Source organism: Caenorhabditis briggsae (assembly GCF_000004555.2).
Source record: "Caenorhabditis briggsae complete genome, chrIV, whole genome shotgun sequence".
Classification (NCBI taxonomy): Eukaryota; Metazoa; Nematoda; class Chromadorea; order Rhabditida; family Rhabditidae; genus Caenorhabditis; species Caenorhabditis briggsae.
Genome location: NC_013487.2, coordinates 7,101,621 through 7,114,072, shown reverse-complemented (window position 1 = coordinate 7,114,072; position 12,452 = coordinate 7,101,621). Strand labels below are relative to the sequence as shown.

The 12,452-nt window shown below is 37.3% G+C and overlaps 4 protein-coding genes across 4 annotated transcripts; 2 read left to right on the top strand and 2 right to left on the bottom strand.

The window, feature by feature from the left end:
* Window positions 1-333: 333 nt before the first annotated feature.
* CBG26371 lies at window positions 334-1,328 on the bottom strand (the record flags this gene model as incomplete). Its single annotated transcript, XM_045235430.1, has 4 exons — window positions 334-529; window positions 573-738; window positions 873-1,116; window positions 1,164-1,328. The coding sequence occupies 4 exons, from the start codon at window positions 1,326-1,328 to the stop codon at window positions 334-336; spliced, it is 771 nt and encodes a 256-aa protein (XP_045098435.1).
* Window positions 1,329-1,939: 611 nt separating this feature from the next.
* CBG05395 lies at window positions 1,940-6,589 on the top strand (the record flags this gene model as incomplete). Its single annotated transcript, XM_045235429.1, has 19 exons — window positions 1,940-2,156; window positions 2,202-2,308; window positions 2,352-2,460; window positions 2,505-2,600; window positions 2,644-2,788; window positions 2,842-3,027; window positions 3,077-3,327; window positions 3,370-3,455; window positions 3,497-3,727; window positions 3,806-4,087; window positions 4,219-4,474; window positions 4,736-4,842; window positions 4,886-4,994; window positions 5,044-5,139; window positions 5,184-5,331; window positions 5,376-5,573; window positions 5,617-5,867; window positions 5,914-5,999; window positions 6,047-6,589. The coding sequence occupies 19 exons, from the start codon at window positions 1,940-1,942 to the stop codon at window positions 6,587-6,589; spliced, it is 3,504 nt and encodes a 1,167-aa protein (XP_045092925.1).
* Window positions 6,590-6,694: 105 nt separating this feature from the next.
* CBG26372 lies at window positions 6,695-7,356 on the bottom strand (the record flags this gene model as incomplete). The annotated part of the gene is made up of 3 exons (XM_045235428.1): window positions 6,695-6,882; window positions 6,931-7,179; window positions 7,227-7,356. The coding sequence occupies 3 exons, from the start codon at window positions 7,354-7,356 to the stop codon at window positions 6,695-6,697; spliced, it is 567 nt and encodes a 188-aa protein (XP_045098436.1).
* A 2,472-nt stretch (window positions 7,357-9,828) lies between these two features.
* On the top strand, window positions 9,829-11,834 carry CBG05397 (the record flags this gene model as incomplete). The annotated part of the gene is made up of 8 exons (XM_045235427.1): window positions 9,829-10,025; window positions 10,069-10,138; window positions 10,185-10,299; window positions 10,340-10,410; window positions 10,458-10,663; window positions 10,712-11,000; window positions 11,092-11,208; window positions 11,730-11,834. The coding sequence occupies 8 exons, from the start codon at window positions 9,829-9,831 to the stop codon at window positions 11,832-11,834; spliced, it is 1,170 nt and encodes a 389-aa protein (XP_045092926.1).
* Window positions 11,835-12,452: the final 618 nt, after the last annotated feature.

The window sequence follows — 12,452 nt, the reverse complement described above, 5'->3', positions numbered from 1 at the left end:
CGGGAACCTTATCTGAGCCCCCCCCCCCCACTTTATTCAAATATGATCCCCACCTATTCAAAAATAGACCCCCACCCATTCAATTTTAGACCCCACCAATTCAAAAATAGCTCCCCACCATTTTTTTGGCCTAAGCCTGAATTTTAGAATGTTTCAATTTTGATAGTTCTTATTAGATATGATATGATTGAAAAGTGACACAAATTTCTATAAACAAATCAAAAACTTGAAAAATAACTTTATTGGCTCAAAAAACAAAAACTTTAATAGAGATCCAAACATCAGAACAGAAACATCAGAACAGAAACATGAGAACAAATGCAGAAAAGTGGATTAAATAACTTTAGATTTCATCTCGTCCAAAACCTTGCTGAAAAAGTCGTCCTTTTCGTTCTCACGAACAAAAAACTCAGATATGTAGCTGTCCAAGAGTGTTTGCCTTGTCCCCTTCCCGGATTTGAACGGTGCTTTTAGCCGGCTCCCCATGGCTTCTACGCCATTGGTGCACACGCGACGCGATCCAACGATACTAAAATGAATTGGTACTGCACACATTTCAAGCAAAAACTTACTTGACAAACTGTATTTTGTGGCAAACAGTGCAATGTTCGCTGAAGTAGTGCTTTAATTGCGAGTAACTCTTCCTCTCATCGCTGTAGACGATCGAGTTTTTATCGACGGATGCTTGCAGTAGTGGGACAAGAATTTTTGCTACTCTTCCAGTGGTACGATCGATACCTAAATTCAATTATGATTTAAAATTGAAAGGAACATGGTTACCTCCAGGGCCCAGTCATCTGGTGACCCTTTCCCGATTCCATATTTTTTCGAATGTAGGTTGGTTTCATCGATCTCCACAATATTCTTATTACCCCCAAGCTTTCCATACGAGAGCTCGATCGAAGTGCAAATTTCTCTCAAGAAGTTTCGCCAATCACAAACAGTCTGTTCTGATATTCCAACTTCTTTCGAAATCTGCTTTGCAGAGTTTTTTTGTTTCCAAAGAACAATAACTTTTATTGCCTGTAAGAGCGTCAATTTGGTTCTCGCGAAGAATGATCCGTGACGAATACTTTCACTGGAGCAATCTTTGCTCTTGGAACTTCTGCACCTCCACTAAAAATCAAAATAAACCAATTAATTTCTTTTTGAGACGGGCTCACTTCATATCCATTTGCTCGACTTCTTAACTGCATTGGATTTCCGCATTTTGAGCAGTTGACGTTGTTCTTAATCAACCCTTCATTGAACAGAAGATTCGCAGCCGACTTTTCATCGGGAAGAGCCGTCATCACATCCGATAGGGATTTTAAGTCAGAAAACTTCATATTGAAGTTCGTTTTCTAAAAACAACAAAACATGGTAAAAATAGGACAAATCCCAGAAAAAAAAAGAAAAAAAAAATGAAAATGAGTTGCTCAAAATTTGCATCATGAAAGGTACGGTACCCTTCGTACACCACAAACCACGCAAAAGTGGGGGGGGGGGGGGGCTATATTTGAATTGGTTGGTGCGCACACCACAAACCACGCAAAGATGGGGGTCTATATTTGAATTGGTGGGGGTGTATTTGAATTCACCCCAAATTGTTTGTATCTCTTGCAGAAACCAAGATAATTTAGCTCACAGTGCCAGCATATGGTTATTTTCTTTAGAGCAAATACGATATGAAGCTCTTCATCGTTGTTCTTTTCTATCAAAATGGACGCCGACAAGCCGTCAGCGGCCCGCCCGCGCCTCTTCATTTGCCATCTATCGCTTTGCCTGTGTGGCTTTTTTTGATATTCATGAATAACACCATTAGAATTGTGTACCAGGTCGTTTTTCGTGTTGATAGCAAAACACACATAACAGTTCTTGTGGACTTTCTCGTTGACCTATCTGTCTTATCAGTTTATTATACATGCCACGTCAATGATGAATCAAATATAGGTTAGACATGGAAATCTATTTGTGTCAGATTATATTCTTCCTGACTTTAATACGATATTCTGCATCTATAATAATTTCCACTTCTTCCGGTAAATTGAAGGGAAAAGAAGTTGGAGATTATCACTTGTTCAAAAAAATTCCATTTGCCAAACCACCACTTGGAGAATTGAGATTCCAGAAACCGGAGGCTGTTGAGAAATGGGACGGAATTTGGGATGCGACAGGTGAGATTCTTTATTGAATTGTTTTGTCAAAAAGAAATTTTCTAGAATATGGACCAGCGTGTATGTCGAATTCGACAGTTTCAAAAAGCCCTCAAAAATGGGTAGATGAAGATTGTCTTCATGTGAATGTCTTCACTTCCAGTAAATGTTTGGTGAGCTGCAATTATTAATGAAAAACAATGATTACATGCATAGAGGTCCAAAGATTGTGCTGTGGTTGTTTGCATCCATGGAGGAGATATTCTGTACGGTTCTGCAGTGGCATTCAATGATACTTACTTGCTCAACTCATTTGTGGAAAAAGGTTCTACTAATTTGGAATCTGTTAATAAATGAATGGCATTCCAGATGTAATCTTGGTAATCCCAGCTTTTCGTCTTGGCATCTTCTCTCATTATGTTGTCGAGAATCAAGTTATTTCCCCAACAAATTTGGCGTTCTATGGTAAAGCCCGCAAAAGAGAGAAAATAATTAATTCGAAGTTTAGATATTCTTCAATCACTGGAATTTGTGAGGTTCGAGATTAACAATTTTGGAGGAAGCAACAAAAATATTTCACTTTTCGGACACTCTTATGGAGGATCGATGATAACTATGTTAGCATTCAGTCCGGTAGTAAATCAGGATTTAAGGTAAACGGAACTGAATTTAAACTGAATTCTTGAAGTCCCGATGTATATTCCAGTTTATTCCAACAAATCATAGTGATGTCCTCACAAGAAGAATTCGATACCTTGGCTTTTCAAATTGAGAAAACCAAACGTTTTGCGGAATATGCGAATTGCTCGGCTCCAGTTAATATGACTCGGGACCAAGAAGATGTCTATACAATGAAATGCTTACAAGGAAAGAGTGGATTCGAACTATTGAGGTGCAGTTGAAATTCTTAATTCTTCACTACTTTATTTGTCCCTATTCAGAATTCAAAGATTTCTGGAAGAAGCTGGCTATCCTCCCTATGGAAATGTTGCTCTACGCAAACCTCTATTTCCGGGGAAAATACCATCCGATTTTTTCGATTCTCCAGTGAAAACTCCAATATTAACCGGATGTACGGGATATGAGTTTGATAATAAACCAGGCAATTGGGATTTGGCTCATTTAGCCGGTGTTGAAAATATCAACGAGTGTGATGAGAAATACCGAGAAGATGTGGAAAGCGGAATATTTGGTAAGAGAATAATGAATCCTGAACATCTTTAAAATATTCCAGGTCGCGATAATCATACGGATGAAACTGTTGGGATTATGGTCTCAACCAAACTTCGAGTTGATAGATTCTTGGAAAAAGGAAATCCGGTATTTTGAATTACTAGATACCAGGAATTTATAATTTTCAGACCTATCTCTACGAATTCAAGTACCCAAAACACTCATTCCATGTTAACGACCTTTACTACATTCTAGGATTACATCCATTCGAAAAGGATGAAAATGAAAAACATTTGGAGAAAGTCTATCAGACCATGGTTACTGATTTTGCAAAATTTGGGAATCCTGGTATGGGATTCGAAGCCTCCAATCCAAAGAATTCAAGTTACTTCGAAGTGAATTGGAATGAAACGAGTGGGGTACGCCCACATATGAATACGGACTTTGAAAAAAATGTATACTAGCTTTCGAGAACTTTTGAGTAGGTTTCTTTTCAGATAATGGATTATTGGTTGAAGGATATGAGGGAGTACGATAGAAAAATCAGCGATGAAAAACGAAGAAAATCGTCGAAGACTCGGAATCTAGGTTTCTCTACGTTCGAAGTAAATTCTGCGGTTGCGGATCGATCCCTGTATTTTTTCTTTATGATTTTAACTTTTTCTTTAGCATTTTTACTACTTTGTTTATTCCAAAAACATTGTACAAACAGAAGTAAGTATATCCTAATTGAAGGAGGCAATTTTAATGATTTCAAAGATACTGACCCAAATATAATTGTTTATTAAATTATTCATTTTCCAAAAAATGAGTTGTTTTTTAAAAAATATATTTCTGCTTCCCATTTTGTGTTTTTATCTACCTTCCCTCTTTTACATTTTGTACATGTTATCTGTAAAATGTTTATCAGTTATCATCGACTTTCTGTGAACAATTTGAAAGTATAATCATGTTGTTTGAATTTCTAAAAATCGTATTTTCTCTGTCCTTCCTCCAAGTTTCAACATCTATTATTGTAACCACCTCATACGGAAAACTGAATGGAAAACAGATTGAAGGATACCATTCATTCAAACATGTTCCATATGCGAAACCTCCAATTGGAAAATTGAGATTTCAGAGACCAGAAAATCCCGAGAAATGGACAAAAGTCAGAAATGCAACAGGTGAAATTTTTTTCAAAATATTTTGTAATAGATACCTGTAATAGAAGGGCCCCCACAACGTCAAGTTTGAGTCTATTTCGCTTGGCTGCTATGCAAGATATCAAGAATGTATCAGCTGATAAAATGTTGATGATATTATGATGAACAATTTGTCAATTGACTACTTTTCAACATCTTTGTTAGGGACTTATAATATATAAATTGACTCAAAGTAAACTCGTAGGGAGCCCTTATATTACTATTTTTACGGTAGGTATTCAGAATTTGGACCTGCATGCATGTCGAATTCAACTGTATCAAAAAGCCCTCAAAAATGGATAGATGAAGATTGCCTCCATATGAATATATTCACTTCCAATAAATGTTTGGTTAGATTTCCAATGTTTTCTACAAAAATTCAGGAAACTTTAGAAATCCAAAGATTGCGCTGTCGTCGTCTACATACACGGTGGTGACATTCTATACAACTCTGCTGTTATGTTCAATGAAACTTTTCTTATGGAATCATTCGTCTCAAATGGTAATAACAAGTTTTTTTTTTCCATTTCAAAGAAAGTAACCCTTTTCAGATGTTATTCTTGTTATACCAGCGTTTCGACTCGGAATATTTTCGCATTTTATAGTTGCAGACCAAAGTATTGCGCCAACGAATTTGGCATTTTATGGTTAGCTGCAACTGCTTCTGTAAAATCTGAATATTGAGATTTAGATATTCTGAAGTCTCTCCATTTTGTAAAGTCTGAAATTCGAAATTTCGGAGGGAACAGTAAGAAAGTGACTCTCTTCGGACACTCGTATGGCGGTGCAATAGTTACCATGATGAACTTTAGTCAAAGAATCAATCAGGATTTGAGGTTGTATTCAAAATTACACTTTTCCTGTTTCAGTCAAACTTTTCCAGTTTATTCCAAAAGACAATTGTGATGTCAGCACAGCAAAACTTTTTGGAGTTGGAGTTAATGATAAATAGAACCAGGACTTTTGCTGAACATGCGAATTGCTTGGTTCCTGTTGGAATGTCAGAAAAAATGTCAAGAAGTAAACAGGATAGATTCACGATGAACTGTTTACAGAAGAAAAGTGGACAAGAATTATTGAGGTGACCTAGTTTAAAAATATCCAGTCAAACAAATTGTTTTCAGAATACAACGATTTCTGGAAGAGCAAGGATATCCTTTGTATGAAGGAACCGTTCAAAGAGAGCCTATGTTCGAAAAGGGAAAGTTTTCTGAGTTCATGGATTCTCCGAAAATGATTCCCATGCTAACGGGATGTACTGCATTCGAGATGGATGATGAGCAGTTCGCTGTTCCAGTAGCAGAACTGATAGGTTTTGAGAATCCAGACGAGTGTGAAGCAAAGTATAGACGAGATTTGAAAAATGGAATTTTTGGTATGCCTATTGTATAAAGATGTATTTACTGAATATTTGTTTTTAGAACGCAACAATCATTCGGACGAAACTATCACAATGATGGTCTCAACTAAACTCAGAATTAATAAGCTCCTGGAGAAATATATTCCGGTAAATAAACGAAAAAGTAAAGGCAACTCGCTTCCTAAAACTTTCAGACGTATCTCTACGAATTCAGTTACCCAAAACACTCTCTACACGTTGGTGATCTTTACTATTTGATGGGCTTACATCCATTTGAAGAAGATGAAAACGAGATTCATTTGAAGGAAGTGTATAGAGACATGTTTATGAATTTTGCAAAGTATGGAAATCCGGGATTAGGTTTTGAGATGACCGATTTGAAAACCTCGAGCTATTTTGACGTGAATTGGGATGAGAAAACTGGATTGAGACCCCAAATGAAAACTGGGTTTGAGAAGAAGTTTATGGATTACTGGCTGAAAGACATGAATGAATACGACCAAGCCGTGTCCAAGGAGAAGCAGAGGAACACTTCAAAAACTCGAAATATGAAGTCTTTACCGATCAATGAGGAATTCGAAGAATCGCATAATTTTTTGTTTAGTCTTCTTGTAATGTTTTTGGCATTATCAATAGTATTTTTGGGTTGGAAAACATGTAGACCAAAAAAAAGAAATTTGTATATTAGAATTGATGGAGCAAACTTTAGGAAAAACCCAGAATTTTTTAACAAATAAATATCACAACACAACGAAATAAATGATCAAACAATTAAACCGATAACAGTATATGGCAAACAAATTACAAAAAAAACTATTTATCTTATCTACCGAGATCTCGAATTAATCCCTCGTTGCACCGGGATTCCTTGTAAAAACCATCTGGAGTCCTCCATCCTTCCCGAGGGGCATCTCTGTGCATCCGTACGCGTCCCTCGAGAAGTGTCCCGGCGTCGGTGATGCCGCTTGTCCGAGTTTTCTGCGGAAATCGTACAGAATTTCCTCTCGGAACTCTCCTTTCATGGGATGACCTGGAAATAAGAATTATGAATCTAGATATAGAATTAATAAAAACTTACCTCTCACGAACAGTCGAAACTTTTCGAATCCGTTCTGTATCGCTGTCTTGGCGTAGAACAACGCCTCGCTATCATCAATAGACAGCTTCATCGATGCCACTAAAACTCCTTCAACGTATAAGAGACACTTTGTGATTCTTATTTCAATTGAAAAAGTTTCAGTAGGCAACGGGAAGTTGCTACTGAAGGCGATGTTGAACAATCGCCGATGCTCCCCGAATACGTAAAGGCATTCGAATTCGAACGTCTCTGAAAGAAGAAAAGATTGTTGAAGTTGAGAAAACATTATAACTTACCACGATGGAGAAGTTCTGCAACCTGCTCCTCAATAACAGGATCTTCCAATGCTGCATCCATGAAATGTTTGGATGTGATTGCCAGCAATGGTCCTGGCCCCATTTTGCTCTTTTTCTGCAGTAGAGACATAAGAATGGGGTAGTAAATGGATGATTCCTGGCACTCGGGAAAGCACATTTCAATGACTTTAGCGAGGCTAGAAGTATTTTCCATTTTTCTTTCGGTTTTCGATTGGATGAGCAATCAATAGGTAGGCAACGGAATGTAGGAAACGAGGAGGAGAGGGAGATTCGAATCATCGTTGCCGCGCAAAACCGCGGTCCGCAGAGGTACTGTATCAGGACGAGCACGTCTTCAGACCTTTATATTTCCAGGCCACAGGTGATGGTGGGCCAAACGGTGAGTGCATCCCAATACGCATTTTATATGGCATTTGACATGACAAGGTAGACAGGAACATATCGTAAAACCTGTAATAGAAGGGACACTCTGTCAAATTGGGCTCAATTATCTAAATTCCTATGCAAGATATTGAAGATGTGTCAACTATCAAAACACATCTGATATTAATATCAACATTTTATGGGTTGACAACTTTTTTATATCTTTGAGTGGAGCCGAGATAACATGGCTGAAAGTTAAAATTATGGGCCCTTCTGTTACAGGTTTTATGGTCAATGTGAAATTACAGGGTTTGGAGGTTTGAAAGTTTTGTAACACAATTAGTATTTCTTCAGCCCTTCAAATCTTGAATTACTATCATCCAACATCTATTTTTTCAAACTTTCCTCATCACATATTTTCCCAAGAGCACTAAATTATTTGACAAAGAAAAATAGGACATCATGGAGGAGTCAAAAGTTGAGAAATTCTCGGGAGATTCTCCCAATTTTAATCACATTTGTAAACATTACTAAAATACACACACAACTACTCCCACAGATTTTAGCTTTTTTTAAAAAGAGACAGTTAACTATTCGATGATTGGTTTCCTTTTGTCTTGCACTTATTTTCGAAATTTTGTAGTTTTTTTTCATGTTTTTGTTGAATTGAATGTAGGAGAAGATAATCGGACTGGTTTCAATTTTGATGGAAATAGAAGAGTAGAATTAGAGTAGAGAATTTCAAAATGTGTCTATAAATATAAACTTTAGTTCAAATTGTGAGTAATGATATATCGTAAACACTCTAATAGAAAGGCACCCTATACTTGCACTTTGAGCTCGATTATCTCGGTTTTTATGAGAGAAATCAAAAATCTGTCAACTGATAAAATGTTTCCCATAATATCGCCAACATTTTATCGGTTCACAAATTTTTGTTACCTCTCATAGGAACCGAGATGGTTGAGCTCAAAGTGCAAGTATAGGTTGATCTTCATTTAGAGGGTTTACATTCAACTTTGAGTTAATTTATATCTGTTCCTGGGAAAGATATCAAAAACTAATCAATTAACAAAACGTTCATCATAATATGAACAACAGTTTATCAGTTGATAAAATTTTCATATCTCTTATAGGAAACAAGATGGAATTGGCCAAAGCTAGGGGTCCTGAGTGCGTTTGGGAATCGTTTCTTTATTCCAATAATTTATGCAGTTAAAAAATTCCGGATTCCCAGATGGCCTTCAATGTCACTGACCAAAACGATTAGATGTTCAAAGTTGTATTTTTCTTGCTTCGCTCATATTTCTGGGTGTGGTAGTAGTCTTCTGGGGAATCATTTTTATAACGTCTCCTTCCAAATTTGTCATCATCTCCTTCTCTTTCTTTTTTTCTTCTTCTCATGGTAAAGTTTTAATAGACATGACAATATCACAGAGGACCTCAGAGGCAAAGAGATTACGAAACATATAAGAACGGTAATTGGGAAATAGTTTATGAGAATACGACAATCAGAGATTGGGCGTTTCCGTCTTCCTTCCTTTTTCTACCCGCCCGCGCAATGTTCGTAGAATTAGAGATAGAGAATAAAAAAGAAGAAAAACTGAAGAAAAAAGTGTCTTTTGTAAATAGACACGGAGACATACAGTCATCGGGTTACCCCCATTCAAAACCACCAATTCTCTCTGTCTTGTTCTGTTTTTTTTCAGTGTTCTGCATCTTTTATAGTTTACTCTGTTCTTAAGACTCTCAAGAACATTTTATATGATATAAAGCGTCATTGAGATTCATTCGAAACGGTTTTTTCTGAAAAGTTATTTTCTCCATTGCTAGAAAAGTCACCCGATGATTTGAAATAGGCATTTTTAAACTTCCGAACCTTTTATCTCCCAATTCCTTCTCAACCGTCCGATCCCCAACCACACCCTGAAAGTTCCCATTATTGGGGTTTCTATTAGTTTCCAACTCTCACATTTCATCGTCTCATAAAAGGAAAATACTGGTTTTTCTCGAGGTTTTAAATTGAAAATTGAAAACTTTTGAGTTTTCCCAGAACAAGAGACAATTTCTGCAAAAAAAGGTCGGATGTATTCGGTTTACCATTTTGAACGGTTCTGGGCGTGGTTTCAGGAACTGACTATATAACGAGTCCTAAATTGAACCAAATACTCTTTCATTGCCTTCTAACTTTTATCCTTTTCATATTGAGTTTTTCAGAATGCCTGAATATATTAAACAAGTGGCTATCACTGGAGATATCTCTAGAATTGGCACTGACGATGATCTGATCCGAGCCTGGTGTTCTGAAGTTGCCAAAGAAATCTATGAGCAAAAATGCGAGTTTGCTGTTGTCCACGTACAAGGACTTCATTCGGCAGAGAATCCAGATTACGCTGCAAGAGTCATTTGTGGATGGTAAGAAGGATTCAGTGGAGTTTTTAACGTTACGTGATTTCAGCATCACTGACAATCCAGAAATCTATCGTGCTTTTGACAGTTCTTTCGCCTTCTTTGATACAAAGTTAACTGTGAGTTTTGAAAAAAAGAAATTCTGTTTTTCAATTTGGTTTTCAGGGTCTCGGAAATTTATACCTATTCAAGAACCATTCAGATGTTCAGTACTATAATAGATTCTCTTCAACTGGATATATAAACCTCCGCACTGGACATCAACATTCCATTGGCAAGTGTCCTATTTTGATCCACTTCCAAAAATATTAAATTTTCAGGTGTGAAGGAGTGTGACGGATTTATTCAGAACACATTTGGACAAAGTTACACTTTCAGAAAAGATTTCTATGTAAGTTTTTTTTTGACTTCGATGCAAAATCGATTTTGTAACTTTAGAATGACGATGGAACTCGAGACTTGGCTAACCAGCGAACTGGATTTTTGCTTGCTCGCTTCCGCATCCACGGAAAAGAAGTGACGTTTGTGAATCTGAATCTTCATTCTGTTCCTTTCGAAGATGTGAATGAGATTGCCACAAAGAATGCCTCACTCACAAAAGCCGCAGCTAAAAGAGAAGATCAAATCGAGATGCTTTTGAAAGAGTAAGTCCCAAATTATCAAGTTTGGAAACCCGTTTTTTTTCAAAACAGATTGGATGACGAAGGTCTTCGTAACGATGCTATCCTAGTCGCTGGGTCTTTCAATTCTCAGCTTCATGAGACTGATCTACTCAACTATCTTGCCAAGACTCAGTTGGTACAAACTGTCGCTAAGAAAGACGAAGATGGAAATGTGGAATCAATTGAACATGTGGATCGTCATGGAAGAAGAACAACAACTGTGGAGAGAACTCGATTCGATCTTCATTCGATCCACGATTGGTTCTTCCGTTTGGGAAGAGGCCAAATGGTGAAGAGATATAACGGAGAGTTGGCTGATGTCGCATTAAAGGAAATCTGAAAGAGGAGACGTGCTTCTTCCAAGTGAGATTTTTGTTATAAAGTATCTTCAAGTAAGTCTATTGTTCCAGCCATCTCGTCACTATGAGCTCAACGAGAAAGGAAAGGAAGAGTTCCAGAGAACTCTGTGTCCCGCGTGGAGTGATAGAATTTTGTACAATGACAAGATGAACGATCTTTTCAGACATGTAAGTTGATTTTCTTGAATCTCTAAATTTAAAGGGACTCCGACCAAAAATGTTTATTGCATCAAAATGTTCGAAAAGTTGTCTATTTTCCCAATATTATAGCGAAAAAATTCGAAAAAAACCCGAAATCCCCGAAAAATGCCGTTAAAAGCGAAAATGTTTCAAAAAAAAGTTGCTAGGAGGGACGAGGATTTGAATTCCCGCGCAGTGAGAAACCTAGGCCACGGCGCCTGACAGCCGTTTTTTCAAGTGCCCGACAGTGGTTTTTTACGTTTTTTACCTGCCGGACATGAAAACCGAAAAAAACCGGAAAATTTTCGATGTAAGAAAGGCGCTATGATGCCGTGGCCTAGGTTTCTCACTGCGCGGGAATCTAAATCTTTTTTTTCAACGCCGTTTTTTGGGGATTTAAGATTTTTTTTTTGAATTTTTTCTCAATAATATTAGGAAAATACATATTTTTTGAAACATTTTAAGGCAATAAAAATTTTTGGTCGGAGTCCCCCTTTAACATTTTTCAGGATTCGTTCTGTGCTTCCGGTTTGTATTACGGTCTGGTTGCTGAAGAGAAATTCGTTGGACCACACAAACCAGTGGCTCTACATGCATCGATTTGCTTGAAATAAATTTATGTTTCGCATGCATTTTCTATTCCACTGCTTTTTTTCAAATTGAAATTTCGAACTTTTTCGGAGATGATAAAACTCTTCTACGCTTTTTTCTTGGTTTTCATCTGTGAAGATCTTTTGCGACCGAAATCGGCAAAGCGCAACTGTCACCTAGTTTTCTCCTGAACATGTTTATAAACAGATACGACGTATTGCAGATTTTCTCTATTCCCACTCCCGATTTCATGAAGTTTTCGTACTAAATCAATGTTTTCTTACTTTTCGGGAATCAAAGCTTCAACAAGCGTAAATACTGTATTGAAATTTCAAGAAAGAAAGTTCGTGAAAGTATCATGAAAGAGTACTGTATTAAGCCGCATGACAAAAACTCCGATTTGCACCTCGAGCGGATAAATCAGTGTACATATTTAAAGGATCCCTGAATCCGACTTTAACTTCGAAAGGACGGGGGTACGACGAATTCGAACGTTTTCAAATTCGAACAGACCTAAAATCGAACTGATTCAATTCAGAACAGTCCTTTTTTCGCACACGTACCAGAACAGAACGCGGACAGAATCGAACTGGTAAGGAGTCGAACTGTCCCAAATTGGAACGCTGCCTGCAACAGAGCGC